Source organism: Myxocyprinus asiaticus, chromosome 29, assembly GCF_019703515.2.
Source record: "Myxocyprinus asiaticus isolate MX2 ecotype Aquarium Trade chromosome 29, UBuf_Myxa_2, whole genome shotgun sequence".
NCBI lineage: Eukaryota > Metazoa > Chordata > Actinopteri > Cypriniformes > Catostomidae > Myxocyprinus > Myxocyprinus asiaticus.
Genome location: NC_059372.1, coordinates 719,288 through 740,526, shown reverse-complemented (window position 1 = coordinate 740,526; position 21,239 = coordinate 719,288). Strand labels below are relative to the sequence as shown.

Genomic DNA, 21,239 nt, shown 5'->3' with positions numbered 1-21,239 from the left:
TATTCTCAGTTTGGCTGGAATCATCAGAGCAAAAGCAATCTTCCGTTGATGTAAGAGTTTCTTGCATTCCTTGAATCGATCACGTTTCTCTCTTGTCGAATTTGCAAAGTCTGGGAACAAGAAAATGCTGTGGTTCTTCCAAGAAATCTTTCCTTTACTCCTCACCTCGTGTAACACGAGATCTTTATTGGATGATCTCAGAAATTCTCCCTCAGCCTATCTCCCAGCCAGGACCCTGTGAGCTCACTCGATTTCCAGCTTATGGCCTGTTATGTCGAGCAGACTCGGGAAGAGCTCATCTAGGAATTTCACCATATCTCGGCCTTCTTCATGCTCAGGAATTCCAACAGTTCGGATGTTGTTTCACCGATTACGATTCTCTAAGTCTTCCAACTTTTCCCAGAGATGCTCCAAATCTACTTTGGTTGCTAGCGGGTTTGCAGCTAATTCCCTCTCAGATGACTCCAGATAATCACTCCATTTCTCGACATCCCCGATTCTTGTAACCAACTCAGTGAATTTCGTCTCCATCACTGTAATCGATCTACGTATTTTAGCAAGATCCTCCAAGTCTGCCACAACCTTCGCCAGCATTACAGACATGCTGGACAGTTGATGTTGGATTTCTGAACAAATGACTCCTATTAGTTTGTTCTTTTTTACTTTAGTAAACCTTTGTTAGTCAACACCACTCACCGCTGAATCCACAGATGTAAGTTAAGACTTTACTATGTAAAGGAGAAGCCATACATCAACACTGTCCAGAAGCGCTGCTGACTTCTCTGGGCTCGGACTCATCAAACACAGCCGTCATTTTCTTTGGGCCAACGAGGAAAAGGACTATCCAAGCTGATATCAGCATCAGGTCCAAATGCCAGTGTCTATATGGGCCAGGGGTGTGTCAGTGTCCATGGCATGGGTAACTCGCACATCTGTGAGATCACCATTAATGCAGACAGATATGAACAAATTTTGGAGCAGCATATACTGCCATCCAGCACTGTCTTATCCAGAGACGTCTCTGAATTTTAAGCAGGACAACTTCAAACCACATACTGGCCGAATAAGCAGAGAGTGCGGGTGGTAGATTGGCCTGCAGTCCTGAACATCTCCAATTGAGAATGTGTGGTGCATTATGAAGCGCACAATACAGCAACAAAGACCCCGTACAATTGTGCAGCTGAAGACCTACATAATGGATGAATAGGGCAAAATTCCACTTTCTAAACTTAACAAACTTGTGTCTTCAGTGCCTAAATGCTTAATAATTGTTATTAGTAGAAATTGTGATGTTTCAATGAGGTAATCACTCGACTGTCCCAACTTTTTGGGATCGTGTTGCAATCATCTGATTTGAAATTACTGTATATAAAAAAAAACGATGAAATTCATAAGGTAAAACATCATATAATTTGTAGTTGCAGAGCTTTCAATATAGCAAAGGGTGAATGTAATTTACAAATCACTCCTTTTTGTTTTTATTAGCATTTTTCATACTGTCCCAACTTTTTCGGAATTGTCTTGTCCAACTCCACACCAAGAACTGTTACTGTGTTATGTTGTAAATAAGGCTTGAGAGACTAAAATAAGTGTGGTCTAGTGTCTAAGCTATGAATGTCTACTCCGAAATTATACAGTACATTGTCCTTTGACAATGCTGATTTTGCATTAAATTCAGATTCTGTAATCACTATAATTAGTAAAACATCATGAGAGAAGGAGATAGCGGGTCAGAATAGAGGAGTGACTCATCTAAACCAAGACAGGATACTCTCAGTCCAGACTTCCCTAAATTCCTTAAAAAAAAAAAAATAGTAGGAGAGTTGCATTCAGTAATTTTATTTAAAAAAAAAAATTTATTGCATTTTTTATCTCATTTTAAATATGTAAAACTGTCTTTGGCAGCCTGAATAGTGAGTCACAATAGTGAGATAAAAAATCCCAACTGACCTGTATGGCATGTTGGTGAGGTGGGCAGTGCAATTTGTGAATGACAGGTCATATTCTCTCAGGTAGAGCTCAAGTCATCTCTTCTCCATCAGTCTTTGTGCCGCTCCCAGGATCTGTGATGCCAGGTCTTCACCTGAACTTTGAACTTGACCCTGTCCATCATGAGCCCGTAGCACCCCAGCGTCCTGACCCCTCAGTGAACCCTTTGTGTTTTCTGTTTAAGCCGTACGGGTCGGCCACCGAAAACTTCCCGCCTGGAACTCTGAACCCGACTGCAGAGCCCGCTCGCCCGACAAACATATCTCACAACACAAACAAAAATCTAAACAAACAAAAGACAGACAAAAGTCTGTTATTTTCGAGTGTTGAAGTAAATATCCTCGAACTTTCCTGCTTGTATTTATCCTGAAAGTCAAACTGTCATCTCGATGAGGAAGTACTCTTGTCTGGCTGTAATCTGGAATATATACTCAGATAAGGATGAAGCTTCAGTCCCCCATCAAATATAAAGAATTGACAAAAAAAGAACACACACACACACACACACACACAATGGCTAACACTCAGATCTGTGTGTGTTTATTGTGTTATGTAATTTAAGGTCAGATTGACCTGTATACAGATTACAGGAATGCAGCATAATTTTTAAAATCTGTGTGTGTTCCGACATAATCTGAAAATCCCCCCCAAAAACACTTCTGGATTAAAGTGTGTGTGTGTTTGTGTGTGTGTGTGTGAGTGTGTGTGAGTGTTTGTGTGTGAGAGTGTTTGTGTGTGTGTGTGTGTGTGTGTGTGTGTGTGTGTGAATCTCACGAAAACATGTGCAGGTCACCTTTCTCCCCAAAATCCACTTAAATTAAATTAATAATATAAATTATGTACAGAGGCAAGAAAAAGTATGTGGACCCTTTGGAATTAGCTGGTTTTCTGCATTAATTGCTCATAAAATGTGATCTCATCTTCATCAAAGTCACAAGTATAGACAAACACAATGTGCTTAAGATAACAACACACAAACAATTATAATATTTCATGTCTTTATTGAACACATCCCATTAAACATTCACAGTTCAGAAGGAATTTTGGACCATTCTTCCTTTCATTTTGTGGTGTGCCCTTTGAGTCATCTTGGCTGGACGGCCACTTCTAGTGAGAGTACCCACAGTACTAAATAATCTCCATTTATAGACAGTTTGTCTAACTGTGGACAGATGAATATCTAAACTCTTCCAGATTACTTTGTTACCCTTTCCAGCTTTATGCAAAGCAAAAATTCTTGATCGTAGGTCTTCTGAGATCTCTTTTTTGTGAGGCATGGTCCACGTCAGCAGATGCTTCTTGTGAAAAGCAAACTCAAAATGTTTGAGTGCTTTTATAAGTCCAAGTAGCTCTAACCCACACCTCCAATCTCGCTTCATTAATTGGATGGCAGGTTTGCCAACTCCTGACTCTAATTAGCTTAAGTTGACATCATTAGCCAAGGGGTTCACTTACTTTTTACAACCTACACAGTGAATGTTTGAATTATGTATTCAATATGTACAAGAACAATAAAATAATTTGTGTTATTAGTTAAAACAGATTGTGCTTGTTCAGTATTGTAACTTAGATCAAGATCAAACCAGATTTTAAGACAAATATATTCATAAATGCAGGTAATTCCAAAGGGTTCACATACTTTTTCTTGCCACTGTATATATATATATATATATATATACCTGATCATTAAAGGTTATTACAATTTGCATTGCAACAATTTCCCCACAAAATCTTAATACTGTTGGAATTTGTTTTATAAATTGCACATAAAAAGGGCATAAATTGTTAAAACCTCATAACATCTTGACCTAAAGTTATACTTCTTGGTTCTTTATATTTCTGGGGTTGTCCTGATCCAACGCTGGAGGTGTAATTGCTGCATGTCCTTTTATTTTACTATATGTTAAATATGTAATGCAACTTAAGCCGGTAGATACTGTTTCGGATGCGGGTAGTACAGCGAGCAACACAGACACTTTGGTTTCGGCTGTAGAGCCCCCGCAGCAGGGCATTTGGTGATGTCTCGGCGGCATACTCGCTCAGCAAATCGACACCACTCTCCCGTTCCTGTTAGGGTTTCCATTAAATTCTCCCCACTCAGTGATGCACCCACTGAGAATCATGTTAAAAGAGCCCTAATAATTTTTGATTCTATTGTAAGGAAAGTGGAAATAGAGACTCCAGCCAACATTGTTAAATGCATTTTGGGGGCTCGGGCGATCAGATAAAATTTACAAGTGCTGGCTAATGCTAAACGTAGATTTTCTAAAATTGTTATTCATGTCGGCACTAACGATGTCCGGCTTCGCCAGTCGGAGATCACTAGAGATATTGTTAAAGAGGTGTGTGAACTTGCATAAACGATGTCAGACACTGTAATATGCTCTGGCCCCCTCCCTGCTCGTCATGGTGATGAGGTTTATTGTAGATTAGTGTCACTGAATGGCTGGATGTCTGAGTGGTGTCCGCATAATAGCATAGGATTTATAGACAATTGGAAGAGTTTTTGGGGTAGACCTGACCTGCTAAAGAGAGACGGACTCCATCCCTCTGGTGCCACTCTCCTCTCTAGTAATTTGGCTCATAGTCTTAATAATGATAGTATTTGACTAACTGGGGCCCAGGTCAGGAAGCAGACAAAATGGCTATTCCAAATGTCTGCTAGCTGCCATGAGACGTCACACAGGTCACATAAACTACAACACATAGAGACTGTATCACCTAGATACAGTAACATATAGAGACTGTGTCTGTTCCCCGAACTACCAAACACAAACCCCTCACTAAAACATTTAGAAAAAAAATGATTAAGGTAAAACTTGAAAAAAACTAAATAATTGAAGATAAACATCATGTAACGGTAGGGCTACTAAACATTAGATCTCTTTCAACCAAAGCACTAATTGTAAATGAAATTATTACAGATCGTAGTTTGGATGCACTCTGTTTGACTGAAACCTGGCTTAAACTGGATGAATATATTAGTTTAAATGAATCTACTCCCCCAGGTTATTGTTATAAACATGAGGGTCGAGGAGGAAGTGTTGCTACAATTTACATTAAGTTTTTGGTGTTACTCAGAGGACAGGATATAAGTTTAAGTCTTTTGAACTAATAATGCTTAATGTGACACCATCAGATAGAAATATATAAAAAAATTGTCTTTTGCCCTTGCTACAGTATATAGATCACCTGGGCCATATTCTGATTTCCTTGGTGAATTTGCTAATTTTCTATCAGATCTAGTAGTTACTGTAGATAGAGCTTTAATTGTTGGTGACTTCAGCATTCACATAGATAATGAAAATGACACATTGGAATTAGCATTTATCGATATTCTCAACTCTCTTGGAGTCAGACAAAATGTAACAGGACCAACTCATTGCCATAATCATTTGCTAGATTTAATTCTGTCATATGGAGTTGATGTTGATACTATAGAAATTCAGCCGCAGAGCGATGACATCTCAGATCATTACCTCGTCATTTGTATGCTGCAATCAGCTAATGTTACTCAATCTACACCACGCTATCATTCAGCTAGAACAATTCTTTTCACCACTAAAGATAGCTTCACTAATAATCTTCCAGAATTGTCTCATATACTCAGTAAGCCCCAAAGCCTAGAAGAACTTGATGAAATAACAGAAAATATAAATACAGTCTTCTCTAGCACTCTTCATAGTGTCACCCCCTTGATTAAAGAAAATTAAAGAAAAAAGCCCCGCACCATGGTACAATGATCACACTCATGCTGTCAAGAGAGCAGCTCAGAAAATGGAGTGCAAGTGGAAGAATACAAAATTAGAGGTATTTTGTGGTGCATGGAAGGATAGTGTCTGTAGCTACAGACAGGCAATAAAAGCTGCCAGGTCAGCATATTTTTAGCAAACTCATGGAAAATAACCACAACAATCCTAGGTGTTTATTCAGTACTGTGGCTAAATTGGTTAGGAATAAAGCATCGACTGAACCAGATATTCCGTCGCAGCACAATAGTAATGACTTCATGAATTTCTTTACTGATAAAATGAAATTAATCAGAAATAAAATTGGAACTATGCAATCAACAGTACCTCAGAAAACAGTGTCTCATAATTTTCCTCACGAGCAGCTTTAATCCTTCACTGTCATAGGTCATGAAGAGCTAACAAAACTAATCGAAACATCAAAAGACACAACATGAATGTTAGATCCAATACCAACTAAGCTCTTAAAAGAGGTATTCCTTATAATCTCAGAAACTCTTCTTAATATTATTAACTACTCGCTATCCTTAGGACATGTCCCAAGAAACTTTAAATGGCAGTTATCAAACCACTTATTAAGAAGCCACAACTTGATCCTGGAGAATTGGCTAATTACAGAGCGATTTCAAATCTTCCATTTATGTCAGAAATACTAGAAAAGATTGTGTCCTTACAACTATGTTCATTTCTACAGAGAAATAGTATATATGAACAATTTCAGTCAGGATTTAGGCCTCATTACAGTACAGAGACTGCACATATCGGAGTTACAAGTGACTTGCTCTTATCATCTGATCGCGGCTGCATTTCTCTTCTAGTGCTTTTAGATCTTAGTGCTGCCTTCGACACCATAGATCACGACATTCTCTTGAATAGGCTGGAGAATTATGTTGGCATTAGTGGACTTGCATTATCACGGTTTAGGTTCTATTTATCAGACCGCTACCAGTTTGTATGTGTAAACAAGGAATTGTCAAATAAAACAAAAGTATGGAGTACCACAGGGATCAGTTTTAGGGCCTCTGCTTTTCTCCTTATATATGCTACCCCTGGGAGATATTATCAGGAATCGTGGAATAAATTTCCACTGTTATGCCGACGATACCCAACTTTATATTTCTTCTAAACCCAACGAAATTTCACAATTCTCCAAATTAGCAGAGTGTATCAATGAAATCAAAGATTGGATGGCCAGAAATTTCCTTCTACTCAATTCAGACTAAAAAGAGGTACTAGTTATTGGACCAAAAACCTCTAAAAATAAGACACTAAAATATCATTTCACTCTCGATGGATGTACTGTTTCATTATCTTCTACAGTGAAGAACTTAGGTGTTATATTTGATACCAATCTGTCCTTTGAAAATCAAATTACCAATGTTTGTAGAACAGCATTCGTCCACCTCAGAAATATTGCTAAATTATGACACATGCTCTCTGTTGCTGATGCCGAAAAACTAATTCATGCGTTCATGACCTCAAGACTAGATAATTGTAATGCATTACTGGGAGGATGTCCTGCAAGATCAACAAATAAACTTCAATTGGTTCAAAATCCAGCAGCCAGAGTGCTGACTAGATCAAGAAATATGATCATATTAGCCCCATTTTATCGTCGTTCAAACCTGAATTCAGTTCCACTCTTGTGGGCATTTGTATCTGAATAACAGCTGTGTAGGTCACACACACACACACACACACACACACACACACAGTAACTGTACAACACCATTACATAATACACACTGAATCGAGGTCCAAAAGATTAACCAATGACCCGCAAACACATCATCATTCAGACAAATAAATAGAAAAAAGTGGTTACATAAAAAGAATGTTTTTATTTTTGTGTGAGTCAAAACTTTCAAGCAATTAAATAGATTTTTTTATTATATTTAACACACATTTTATAAATTGAATGAAGCAGACAGTTCAATATAAATATACGATGATAATATTTATTTTCATAACAACACTGGCACACTGAAGAACGGCAGCGCTCTTATGAACGAGTCCAGTTTAGTGTTGAAGACGTCACTCTGTAGAGACTCGCCCAACACACACAGCGGGTTCCTCACTATATACTCCACATAGAACTACAAACACAGAGAGAGAATTACTGTAGTACACAGTCTGACAGTGCAGTATCTGTAGTGTGCACTGTACTGTCCCTTACAGTGCTATATCTGTAGTGTACAACTGTACTGTCCCTTACTGTGCTGTATCTGTAGTGTGCACTGTACTGTCCCTTACAGTGCTGTATCTGTAGTGTGCACTGTACTGTCCCTTACAGTGCTGTATCTGTAGTGTACAACGTACTGTCCCTTACAGTGCTGTATCTGTAGTGTACAACGTACTGTCTCTTACAGTGCTGTGTCTGTAGTGTGCACCATACTGTCTCTTACAGTGCTGTGTCTGTAGTGTGCACCATACTGTCTCTTACAGTGCTGTATCTGTAGTGTGCACCATACTGTCTCTTACAGTGCTGTGTCTGTAGTGTGCACTGTACTGTCCCTTACAGTGCTGTATCTGTAGTGTACAACGTACTGTCCCTTACAGTGCTGTATCTGTAGTGTACAACGTACTGTCTCTTACAGTGCTGTATCTGTAGTGTGCACCATACTGTCTCTTACAGTGCTGTATCTGTAGTGCGCACCATACTGTCTCTTACAGTGCTGTGTCTGTAGTGTACACTATACTGTCTCTTACAGTGCTGTGTCTGTAGTGTACACTATACTGTCTCTTACAGTGCTGTATCTGTAGTGTACACCGTACTGTCTCTTACAGTGCTGTGTCTGTAGTGTACACCGTACTGTCCCTTATAGTGCTGTATCTGTAGTGTACACTATACTGTCTCTTACAGTGCTGTGTCTGTAGTGTACACCGTACTGTCCCTTATAGTGCTGTATCTGTAGTGTACACTATACTGTCTCTTACAGTGCTGTGTCTGTAGTGTGCACCGTACTGTCTCTTATAGTGCTGTTTCTGTAGTGTACACTATACTGTCTCTTACAGTGCTGTATATCTGCTGTAATGTGTCTCTACAGTTCGGAACACTGAGGTCTGTGTTCATCACTAGTTTGATCCCCGTCGGAGTTTCATAGTAATGCAGTTTATAACGACTGGTCTGGAACATCATGAATCCATCTTTCCTGAAGCACTTAGTCAAGGACACGCACACAAATACACACTTCAGACACACAAACACTTAAAGAGCAGAGCTGTTGAAGGATACATGTCCAGTGGACTCATTTTACTGATGAATGATCGGATGGAGAACAGCATTCCGTACATCAACTTAAACTCCTGATCACAAATACAGAAAGAGAGAAACAATAAACAGTCTTCAAACACACAGTAAGAGCTGTTCATGTCTGTTACATGTATGTGTACCTCATCCTTGGAGATTCCCGCTTGTTTCTTGCGGTTCCATTCGCCGTAATGAAGGCAGGTGCCGTTGCGGTCAAATATGTACAAGTTATGAACCGTCATCTGAGAGATATTAGACAGAACACAAGATTATTGTGATGAGGAGAGTGTACCAACACACACACACACACACACACACACACAAACAAACATACTCACAAACATACTCACAATCTGGTGTAATAATAATAAATGTTAACACAATATTGTTTACGTCTTGTGTCTATACTTTTGAAACAGTGAGTATTTTAATGTTTACAGATTGACCCCATTGACTTCCATTGTAAGTGTCTCACTGGAACACACATTTAAAGAAAAGGAGGGACGAGTGGAAATTAATTGTTGTGGTAATCAACATTATGACACAAATGCTGTTGATTGAGCGATATTTCTTTTTCTCTCAAAATCTTTTTATTTTATTATAGCTATTGTCATTAAATCAAATGGGAGAAATATTCTAGCGTTTGAACATAATGCGTACCATAAAGAGATCAACACACGATAAACCATGAACAATACGCAGTCTGTTATCTCTATTAACTGAGTTTAATTTTAGAGTTTAATCGTGTTTTGCAGTAAATGTGGATGAAATGTGTTATTTACCTTCCGCCCCGAGACTGACGCGACACCTGCCTGAATTTATATCACATACTGTCTTCTGAAATATACCTCTTCAAAACACCACACACATGCATTAATACATGGTAACACCGCACGTTATTGTGTAAAGGCTGTAATAAACATTTGAGCGGTTGTGTTTTATTGTCTGTCAGGCAGTTATGAGACAGGAATATCTGCGGACAGCTCTCGTGGGGTCCTTCACTATTCTCATTAAAGATGGCGGCCGCAGCGCTGCAGTTTCCTGCTAAACTTGCACATTTAAATGATTATAATGATTTATTTCCAGACTGGACGAGCAGAGAAGTCAGCACAGGGGTGAGAAACATTCAGACTGATATTAATAATCTCATATGATTGAGTTATGATGAAGAGAAACACGTTTATTATGATGAAACTCAGTGAATGATGCAGCAGACTGTGAAACAGTGAAACGGAATGAACTCATGAACATAATTATATATTAATATTTTAATGATGAAAATAGTCTCATTTATAGATTTATCAAAACGGATAACAAAATGCAATACAATTAAACATTAAACTGAACGTTTACCTAATTCAAATGATCAAATCTCACTAATAATAATTAAAAAAAAAATCTTATGCTTCGCTCAAAAATATTTTAAAATGTCTCTTTCTGAGTGCAGTTGGCAACAGAAATATAGTTCTAGACACCAATGTGCAAGAAATAATTTCATTTGTTGTTAAGTAAAAACATTTTTTTTCCAGTAATATAAATTATTATTTTAGCTGTGTGCAGGCCCATCCAATCAGATTTCAGAGCCTTAAATATATAAATGTATCATTCCCTTTAACCTCTTCAACTCTGGAGAATTTTTGGGCTGCCGCCAGCAAGTTTTCACACTCAGATTTAAAAGCTCACCGTTTACACATACAGTGGACTAATTGCCAAAAATTGGTCTAATTGTTTTTAAACTCCCTAAGGTAAAAGCAGATATAAAGTTTTTAGCTACAGTTGTGCTCAAAAGTTTGCATACCCTGGCAGAAATTGTGACATTTTGGCATTGATTTTGAAAATATGACTGATCATGCAAAAAAAAAAAATGTCTTTTATTTAAGGATAGTGACCATATGAAGCCATTTATTATCACATAGTTGTTTGGCTCCTTTTTAAATCAACAGAAATCAACAGAAATCACCCAAATGGCCCTGATCAAAAGTTTACATACCCTTGAATGTTTGGCCTTGTTACAGACACACAAGGTGACACACACAGGTTTAAATGGCAATTAAAGGTTAATTTCCCACACCTGTGTCTTTTTAAATTGCAATTAGTGCCTGTGTATAAATAGTCAATGAGTTTGTTAGCTCTCACGTGGATGCACTGAGCAGGCTAGATACTGAGCCATGGGGAGCAGAAAAGAACTGTCAAAAGACCTGCGTAACAAGGTAATGGAACTTTATAAAGATGGAAAAGGATATAAAAAGATATCCAAAGCCTTGAAAATGCCAGTCAGTACTGTTCAGTCACTTATTAAGAAGTGGAAAATTTGGGGATCTCTTGATACCAAGCCAAGGTCAGGTAGACCAAGAAAGATTTCAGCCACAACTGACAGAAGAATTGTCCAGGATACAAAGAAGAACCCACAGGTAACCTCAGGAGAAATACAGGCTGCTCTGGAAAAAGACGGTGTGGTTGTTGCAAGGAGCACAATATGACGATACTTGAACAAAAATGAGCTGCCTTTACTGCGCCAATGCCACAAAAAAGCCCGGTTACAATATGCCCGACAACACCTTGACACGCCTCACAGCTTCTGGCACACTGTAATTTGGAGTGACGAGACCAAAATAGAGCTTTATGGTCACAACCATAAGTGCTATGTTTGGAGAGGGGTCAACAAGGCCTATAGTGAAAAGAATACCATCCCCACCGTGAAGCATGGTGGTGCCTCACTGATGTTTTGGGGGTGTGTGAGCTCTAAAGGCACGGGGAATCTTGTGAAAATTGATGGCAAGGTGAATGCAGAATGTTATCAGAAAATACTGACAGACAATTTGCATTCTTCTGCCCGAATGCTGCGCATGGGATGCTCATGGACTTTCCAGCACGACAATGACCCTAAGCACAAGGCCCTCCAGTGGTTACAGCAGAAAAAGGTGAAGGTTCTGGAGTGGCCATCACAGTCTCCTGACCTTAATATCATTGAGCCACTCTGGGGAGATCTCAAACATGCGGTTCATGCAAGACGACCAAAGACTTTGCATGACCTGGAGGCATTTTGCCAAGATGAATGGGCAGCTATACCACCTGCAAGAATTTGGGGCCTCATAGATAACTATTACAAAAGACTGCATGCTGTCATTGATGCTAAAGGGGGCAATACACAGTATTAAGAACTAAGGGTATGCAGAATTTTGAACAGGGGTCATTTCATTTTTTTCTTTGTTGCCATGTTTTGTTTTATGATTGTGCCATTCTGTTCTAACCTACAGTTGAATATGAAATCCATAAGAAATAAAAGAAACGTGTTTTGCATGCTCACTTATGTTTTCTTTAAAAATGGTGCATATATTACCAATACTCCAAGGGTATGCAAACTTTTGAGCACAACTGTGTGTATATATATATATATATATTTATTCTTTCTTCTTTGGAACACAAAAGATGATGTTAGGCTCAGTTGCCATTAATTTCCAAGTCAAGTCATTTTTATTTGTACAGCGCTTTTCACAACACACATAATTTCAAAGCAGCTTTACAGAAAATTATGCATTAACAGTAAAAGAAGCTGTAATATCTCTATTGTCTTAAGGTCATCATTGTGCGGGTTTCATTGCATCTTTTTTCCAAACAATGAAAGTGAATGGTAATTGAGACTCGCATTCTGTCTAACATCTCTTTTTGTATTCCACAGAAAAAAGATAGACACAAATTTGAAAAAGGTAACTCATTATAAATGTGTATTGGTTGCAAAGCAGAGTTTTGAATCATTTGGATTAGTAATTATTTGGCAACTGGAGTGTCAGTTCACGCACACCAGTAAAAGTGTTTGTACACATTTATAAACGGGTAATGTTTTCTGGTAAAACCTGATGTGTGTGGAGGCAAATACAATATTCAAATTCAGCTGCCACTGTAGTTGTTTGACATTTGAATATACTGTATTATGGTGATTGAGACATCTCTACACAAAGATGAAAGACCACAGTTGTGTCCAAATACCGTTTACACTGAAATAGATGTCATTGGCTATTAAAGTCCATCAAGGTGTGTAATTTGGTTTGTACACTTGGTAAAACAGACAAAAAGAGGGTATAAATAAAATCAGTACATGCCAAACACCAGTTTCATCTGCAACAATGGAGAAGACTGAGATGTTGGCTTTTTAGGTAGATTTTCAAAGAAAAAGCCACATCTGACATAAGCAAATAAGAAAGGTGGTTGAGCTGTTAGAAAAGTCTGATCTTTAAAATCTGAGAAATGTCTCCTACAAACCAGTTCAATCTTTGGGCAGTGCTACAGGAAAAAATTAAATTTCTCCTGAATATCATCTGCTAGAATGCCTGATGTCTCATAGCTGCAAGTGGAGGATTTGTGGATACACTATTTCTTTTAATAGAAGTTTATAAAATTGTCTTAACTGTAAGAATTTGAAATTTTGGAATAAATTATACATTTTACCAAAAGTACCATGTACTCTCAAATGTCTTAACTGTATGAAATGAAATGTTCTCTCACTTCAATGTTGTAGTTTTCTTTTTATACCATTCAAATTCACTTCCAAAATAAATTAAATCTGGTAATTTTTGTGTAGGACATGGATTAGTAATCTGATTTTTTACATTTTAGAACAATTTTCAGGCCATGCCTCCCTTCTCTTTAGACCACTAGTCACAAGGTAATTCATTTTGGTACACAAATCAGAGTTGTACAACTGATGCTCAAACAGACAGTAATCTTTTGTTTACACATTGGCCAGCCAGCTGAATGAGGAAAGCAATCTACATTCATTGTTATTCAGCAGCTCAAGCAAATATCAAGGAATAGTTTACCTAAAATTGAAATTTACACTTGTTCCAAACCCATATTAGGGTTTCATTGCTCTTTTACTGGAAATACCTAGCATATGCCTTCTATATTCTTTATAAATTCCAGGTTTCCCCAAAGTCATAACAGGTTTGGAACATGGAGTCAATTACAATTTTAAATTTTGGGATAAACATTCCTTTAGTTTTAGGTGAAGCATTTAAAAGGACTGAATATTTTCAAAAGACTAGCAGTCACAAGCCAATTATCAGCCTTAACACAAAAGGACAAAAGCATTCTGAAAAATAATTTTATTTGGCATCATTGTGTACAGGTAAAACGTCAAGGCAGAATAACCAAACACCTGAACAGAATGGCTAGGGGTTTCTCACAGAATCACGGTGAAAACTGGATTTATCAGATGGTATAGAACCGAGTGTGTTAGGTAGGCCATGCCTTCCTGTTGCAAGGATCTTTGAGAGTAGAGAACCAGATTCCTCCATTAACACAGCACTTGAAGGGGAACTAGATACAGAGGGAGGAGAACCGAATAACTCCGAAGATCCAAAATGTGATTTTCCAGAGAGAACAGAATTAGCAATCTTAAGAGAACTGGATTCAAAATATGAAAGCAAATTTGAAGATTCAGAATTGGATAAACTAGAAGGGTACGAGCTCAATTCCACAGATGACTTGTCACATTTTACAAGTCTAGAACTACACTCCTGTAGAAGGCAGTTTTTTCCTGTGCTCAGAGGAACAAGTAGGTATTGAGACTTCACAGATGAAGTTGAACTAGGCTTCTCAGATTCTGAATTTGATTTCTTACAAGATATGGGCATTAAAGAACTAGGTTCCTCAGTGGGGAGGACAGTGGGTTCAATTAGAGTACTGGGTTGTACAGCAGCTGTAGGTTTCTCAGTGGGGAGGGGAGTACTGGGTTCCACTGGTGCTGTAGGTTTCTCAGTGGGGAGGGGAGTACTGGGTTCCACTGGTGCTGTAGGTTTCTCAGTGGGGAGGGAAATACGGTGTTCCACCCAAGCTGTAGGTTTCTCAGTGGGGAGGGGAGTACTGGGTTCCACTGGTGCTGTAGGTTTCTCAGTGGGGAGGGGAGTACTGGGTTCCACTGGTGCTGTAGGTTTCTCAGTGGGGAGGGGAATACGGTGTTCCACCCAAGCTGTAGGTTTCTCAGTGGGGAGGGGAGTACTGGGTTCCACTGGTGCTGTAGGTTTCTCAGTGGGGAGGGGAGTACTGGGTTCCACTGGTGCTGTAGGTTTCTCAGTGGGGAGGGGAGTACTGGGTTCCACTGGTGCTGTAGGTTTCTCAGTGGGGAGGGAAATACGGTGTTCCACCCAAGCTGTAGGTTTCTCAGTGGGGAGGGGAGTACTGGGTTCCACTGGTGCTGTAGGTTTCTCAGTGGGGAGGGAAATACGGTGTTCCACCCAAGCTGTAGGTTTCTCAGTGGGGAGGGGAGTACTGGGTTCCACTGGTGCTGTAGGTTTCTCAGTGGGGAGAGGAGTACTGGGTTCCACTGGTGCTGTAGGTTTCTCAGTGGGGAGGGGAGTACCGGGTTCCACTGGTGCTGTAGGTTTCTCAGTGGGGAGGGGAGTACCGGGTTCCACTGGTGCTGTAGGTTTCTCAGTGGGCTCAACTGGAATACTGCGTTTCTCAGTGGGGAGGGGAGTACTGGGTTCCACTGGTGCTGTAGGTTTCTCAGTGGGGAGGGAAATATGGTGTTCCAGCTGAGCTGTAGGTTTCTCAGTGGGGAGGGGAGTACTGGGTTCCACTGGTGCTGTAGGTTTCTCAGTGGGAAGGGAAATGTGGTGTTCCAACTGAGCTGTAGGTTTCTCAGTGGGGAGGGGAGTACTGGGTTCCACTGGTGCTGTAGGTTTCTCAGTGGGGAGGGGAGTACTGGGTTCCACTGGTGCTGTAGGTTTCTCAGTGGGGAGGGGAGTACTGGGTTCCACTGGTGCTGTAGGTTTCTCAGTGGGGAGGGGAGTACTGGGTTCCACTGGTGCTGTAGGTTTCTCAGTGGGGAGGGAAATATGGTGTTCCAGCTGAGCTGTAGGTTTCTCAGTGGGGAGGGGAGTACCGAGTTCCACTGGTGCTGTAGGTTTCTCAGTGGGCTCAACTGGAATACTGCGTTTCTCAGTGGGGAGGGGAGTACTGGGTTCCACTGGTGCTGTAGGTTTCTCAGTGGGGAGGGGAGTACTGGGTTCCACTGGTGCTGTAGGTTTCTCAGTGGGGAGGGGAGTACTGGGTTCCACTGGTGCTGTAGGTTTCTCAGTGGGGAGGGAAATATGGTGTTCCAGCTGAGCTGTAGGTTTCTCAGTGGGGAGGGGAGTACTGGGTTCCACTGGTGCTGTAGGTTTCTCAGTGGGGAGGGGAGTACTGGGTTCCACTGGTGCTGTAGGTTTCTCAGTGGGGAGGGGAGTACTGGGTTCCACTGGTGCTGTAGGTTTCTCAGTGGGGAGGGGAGTACTGGGTTCCACTGGTGCTGTAGGTTTCTCAGTGGGGAGGGGAGTACTGGGTTCCACTGGTGCTGTAGGTTTCTCAGTGGGGAGGGGAGTACTGGGTTCCACTGGTGCTGTAGGTTTCTCAGTGGGGAGGGGAGTACTGGGTTCCACTGGTGCTGTAGGTTTCTCAGTGGGGAGGGGAGTACTGGGTTCCACTGGTGCTGTAGGTTTCTCAGTGGGGAGGGGAGTACTGGGTTCCACCGGAGCTGTAGGTTTCTCAGTGGGGAGGGGAGTACTGGGTTCCACTGGTGCTGTAGGTTTCTCAGTGGGGAGGGAAATACTGGTGTTCCACTGATGCTGTAGGTTTCTCAGTGGGGAGGGGAGTACTGGGTTCCACTGGTGCTGTAGGTTTCTCAGTGGGGAGGGGAGTACTGGGTTCCACTGGTGCTGTAGGTTTCTCAGTGGGGAGGGGAGTACTGGGTTCCACTGGTGCTGTAGGTTTCTCAGTGGGGAGGGGAGTACTGGGTTCCACTGGTGCTGTAGGTTTCTCAGTGGGAAGGGGAGTACTGGTGTTCCACTGGTGCTGTAGGTTTCTCAGTGGGGAGGGGAGTACTGGGTTCCACCCAAGCTGTAGGTTTCTCAGTGGGGAGGGAAATACGGTGTTCCACCCAAGCTGTAGGTTTCTCAGTGGGGAGGGGAGTACTGGGTTCCACTGGTGCTGTAGGTTTCTCAGTGGGGAGGGGAGTACTGGGTTCCACTGGTGCTGTAGGTTTCTCAGTGGGGAGGGGAGTACTGGGTTCCACTGGTGCTGTAGGTTTCTCAGTGGGGAGGGGAGTACTGGGTTCCACTGGTGCTGTAGGTTTCTCAGTGGGGAGGGGAGTACCGGGTTCCACTGGTGCTGTAGGTTTCTCAGTGGGGAGGGGAGTACCGGGTTCCACTGGTGCTGTAGGTTTCTCAGTGGGCTCAACTGGAATACTGCGTTTCTCAGTGGGGAGGGGAGTACTGGGTTCCACTGGTGCTGTAGGTTTCTCAGTGGGTTCAGTTGGAATACTGGGTCTCTCAGTGGGGAGGAGAGTACTGGGTTCCACTGGTGCTGTAGGTTTCTCAGTGGGGAGGGGAGTACTGGGTTCCACTGGTGCTGTAGGTTTCTCAGTGGGGAGGGGAGTACCGGGTTCCACAGCAGCTGTAGGTTTCTCAGTGGGGAGGGGAGTACCGAGTTCCACTGGTGCTGTAGGTTTCTCAGTGGGTTCAGTTGGAATACTGGGTTTCTCAGTGGGAAGGGAAATACGGTGTTCCACCTGAGCTGTAGGTTTCTCAGTGGGAAGGGAAATGTGGTGTTCCACCTGAGCTGTAGGTTTCTCAGTGGGAAGGGAAATGTGGTGTTCCAACTGAGCTGTAGGTTTCTCAGTGGGGAGGGAAATGTGGTGTTCCAGCTGAGCTGTAGGTTTCTCAGTGGGGAGGGGATTACCGAGTTCCACTGGTGCTGTAGGTTTCTCAGTGAAAACAGCGGGCTCAATTGGTGGACTTGGCTTCTCAGGTTCAGGATCAGGTTCAATAGGAGCATTAGGTTTCTCAGTGGGGAGGGGAGTACTGGGTTCCACTGGTGCTGTGGGTTTCTCAGTGGGGAGGAGAGTAGTGGGTTTCATTGGAAATGTTTCAAGTTTAGAGCTGGATTTAGTGTGGACAGAACCAATTTCCGCCTCCGCACTCGAACACATTTTTTCTGGCATGTATCTGGTTTTTGATAAGTGTGCACCTTTCTTCACTGGGATAGATAATCTCTTTGTCTCAGGTTTGCGTTTCCGGTTCTTCCCAGGAGCAGTGCTGGATTTCTCAGAGAGATGGAAAGGAGTGGGTTTTTGCATTTTAGAAGCATCATTATGGATATTCTCATGCCAAATGATGAATTTCTTATGGTCTTGAGATCCGGCCCCAGGTCCAGCCAGTTCTAAAGAGTGAGTTTGTATAAACCTGTTAGATACATAAGTGGCAACAATTCCACAGAGTGGAAAATATTCCAAAAGCTTGGACACTCAACAGCAACTAAATTCATCAGTAGGCAAGTCATGATAAATCACTTGTGGCCAGTTGCACCAGTAATGCCTAAGTCACATTTTAGATGAGTTATAGTGTAGATGAGCACCAAGTTGCAATTTGTGTGCTACTAAATATTTGAATGTTATACAATTGAGCTTATGGAAGCCTCTGACCAGATGTAATGGCTGGAATAAAAACACAAACTGATTGGATGACATCATTGAGCTTGTTGCAAGACATCAATCCTTTAGACAAATATTGCAATTTACACTGGTTTACATGGCGGACACAATGTGGGGAAAAAAAAAAAAAAAAAAAAAACCCACTTGGCAGCTCTTCAGAATCTAAACTACACACGTTCCGGTGTGCGCTGCCCTGGGTCACTGACATGCGAGGTTACAAAATGTGCAACATACAATATAGATTATTTCGGTCTAATACAGACTATTTATTGCCCCTCATTAATGGATACAGTTTCAGAATTATTTACATTTCAAATATTTGTATATTTCTGCTACGCTCAGTTGAGAATAAGCGGTTTGAAACCTGTAACAACTGAAATGCACAGCTTCTATTCATATATCTGGAAGCTGCTGATTGGATCAGCAAAGTTAACTATGCGACTATACATTGCTTTATGGGGAGCTTATGACCTTCTAGGTCAGTCTTGCATTAGCACTTAATCCCAATCACACTTTACGGTCATGACCACTTGAAATTAACTCAGACCATCCCACAGACCCGCACTTGGAGCAGCTCCTGAAGCTGCTCCGTGCGTTCCATCTGCAGTGGTTCGCACCAAACTCATGAAAACATAAGTGATGATTTTAAAAGAATGCAGAGCACTTTCATGTCAAGTCCACAGTGTTAATGCCTCGCAGTGACACAGGAGATCAGATCATAGGATGGCTGGGTTTCAAAAACCACCATGTAAATTTAAAGTTGACCAAGACTGAAGTTGTTTGATGCATTAAGTACTTGCAAATATTGTTCTCACGTCACCCCTCTGCATTATTTCCCTAATTTTTAAAACCTTAATCACAAATCAAGATAAACCGAGGATACAAGTTAAACAGTGACTTACAATGCATGTGCATTTAATACACACCTTTAGTACGACAGTTAATCAGCCAAATTTCATAATTGTGACAGCTCTATTCATCAGCATTATGGTTGTGTGTTGTGGCAGTACACCAATAAAGAAAGTGTAAACTGTAAAGGAAACCTTTATTTTCTTGTAGGACTTGTCCGACATCACTCTGGTCAAACACATGGGAGTCACGTTTAATTGGGGAACAGAGCACTGAAAGAAAACTCAAGATTACAGGGAGTAGTCCAGTAATTAACAAATCAACATACATGAAGTTAACTCACCATCACTCATCCATTGGTGGTAGAGATACAACAAAATAATGCCTCTAAAACAGCACATCTTGACTGCAAGTTCAACAAATTTGTCTGCCAGAATAAACAGGCTTTATAATAACAAGAAGTGACACAGATTGGCATCACCTGGGCTGCTCATTAATGAACCATTGGTGACAGACAGATTTGATTATTAACATCCTGTTTAAATTTGTGCACCTAATGAGCTGTGTGTGCTTGCAGTAAACATAGCATCATCTAATATACTGGAAGTGCTTATCTTATTTCTGTGAATGGAATTAATTCAATTTTTTCGCAGTGTAGAAAGTATGAATTGTGCCAAGCCTTAAAGAACTGTGAGCTCGACAAGCAGTTTATTAAAACGTAAGGGCCCTGTTTACACCTGGTATTGTAGTGATTTTTCTTAGTGAAGTTGCTGACTTTGCCGGTATTATAACTATTGCGTTCCAATTTTTAGGCCCGGCTCTAGCTCTAAAATTTAAGGTGGGCCATAGGACCCTCCAGGTGGGCGCTGTGGAGCGTAATCTGATTAGTTTTATGGAATTAATCTGTTGTGGATTGCTTTGAGTAAAGGCCTATTCACACCAAGATTAAAAATTTGGTGCGAATGTTCGTTGTGACAAATTGTCAGTTGAAAAACCATAGTTTTCATATATATATATGTAAATCAGAAGAACAAGAAGCACCAGCATTGGACTTGACAGTGCATCAGACAGACAGACAGACATATAGATATGTTTCCCTCTCTTCACAGGGAGTCCAGATGGAGTTGCGTGATGGTTTTCAATAGTACGCAGTCCATTTAATTGCGTCTTGAAACCACAGAACCATCAATTGGTTGCATAGTTTCAAGCATCCTGTCACCGTACACTGATCTGTCAATCATCCAGTTTTCAAGACATATACATTCCTCATTTAATTTTTACTACCATTCATTCATTATTATTCCTTGTGCCATTCATTCACACTATCATAATGCTTCCTACCGTACTGGAGAGAAGAAGCGGTGCGTTGTTGAAGATCTGTCGTGGGTCTTTCATGTGGAGATCCATTAATGTTTTACACATGATGCATGTAGTAATGTGTATTTAATGCAAGCCAAGCTGATGTAATTCACTTACATTCTCTTCATTGAATGTGTGAAGTTCACAATGTGTTGCAGATTTAATATAACACGTAACAGTAAATACATCTTTTTGATCAATTTAACAGTGTTATCTTATGATTCATCAAGTTAAAAAAATCGAGGATTATCTACCACATCTTGAATGTTACACCAAATCAGAAGGATAGAACATTTGCATGACACTGTCCTGGATCACTTTATTTCTTGTTTTTGGGAGTGTCACATTACGAATGCATCATTTCAACAGTCCGATGAAAGAGAATCTGAACTCTGCTATATTTCAGTGATACATTAAATGGCAAAAATAAAATGAGAACAGACAATTGTCTTAACAGTTTTTTCGCCTTTTAATCTAAATGGGGCTTTGATACTTTTCCTTAAAAATTATTTTCAAGAAAGAAAGCTCTTAAAAACACACACAAGAGCACCCACAATAAGCAACACAAATACAGTAG

The 21,239-nt window shown here is 40.8% G+C and overlaps 3 protein-coding genes across 7 annotated transcripts in view; 1 reads left to right on the top strand and 2 right to left on the bottom strand.

The window, feature by feature from the left end:
- Positions 1 to 21,239, bottom strand: part of LOC127419848 (voltage-gated potassium channel subunit beta-3-like) — a 59,518-nt gene that overhangs the window by 15,630 nt on the left and 22,649 nt on the right. The window lies entirely within an intron of this gene.
- On the bottom strand, positions 7,688 to 9,316 carry LOC127419844 (trafficking protein particle complex subunit 1-like). 2 transcript variants are annotated; one of them, XM_051661615.1, is made up of 4 exons: positions 9,132 to 9,316; positions 8,974 to 9,044; positions 8,752 to 8,890; positions 7,688 to 7,834 (listed from the first exon to the last, which is right to left on the bottom strand). In XM_051661615.1, exons 1-4 carry the CDS (start codon positions 9,228 to 9,230, stop codon positions 7,703 to 7,705), a joined length of 441 nt encoding a protein of 146 aa, XP_051517575.1. In that variant the 5' UTR covers positions 9,231 to 9,316; the 3' UTR covers positions 7,688 to 7,702. The 2 variants fall into 2 exon arrangements, with proteins under 2 accessions (XP_051517575.1, XP_051517574.1); XM_051661614.1 differs by having other exon boundaries at positions 8,974 to 9,316.
- Positions 9,961 to 21,239, top strand: part of LOC127419841 (proteasome subunit beta type-6-like) — a 51,391-nt gene continuing 40,112 nt past the window's right edge. Inside the window, exon 1 of the mRNA XM_051661613.1 lies at positions 9,961 to 10,103. Within this exon, the coding sequence (XP_051517573.1) occupies positions 10,005 to 10,103 (99 nt within the window). The 5' untranslated portion in view covers positions 9,961 to 10,004. The remainder of the gene's footprint in view (positions 10,104 to 21,239) is intronic.

Bases quoted from the DNA above. Each gene is read 5' to 3' on its own strand.
- LOC127419844 (XM_051661614.1), bottom strand. From the start codon at position 9,230: ATGACGGTTCATAACTTGTACATATTTGACCGCAACGGCACCTGCCTT. The intron at 8,891-8,973 runs GTATCCTTCAAC...TAAGTGCTTCAG, and splicing joins AAAATGAGTCCACTGGACAT to GAAAGATGGATTCATGATGT. The intron at 7,835-8,751 runs GTAAGAGACAGT...CTGTGTTTGTAG, and splicing joins TACAGCAGATATACAGCACT to TTCTATGTGGAGTATATAGT.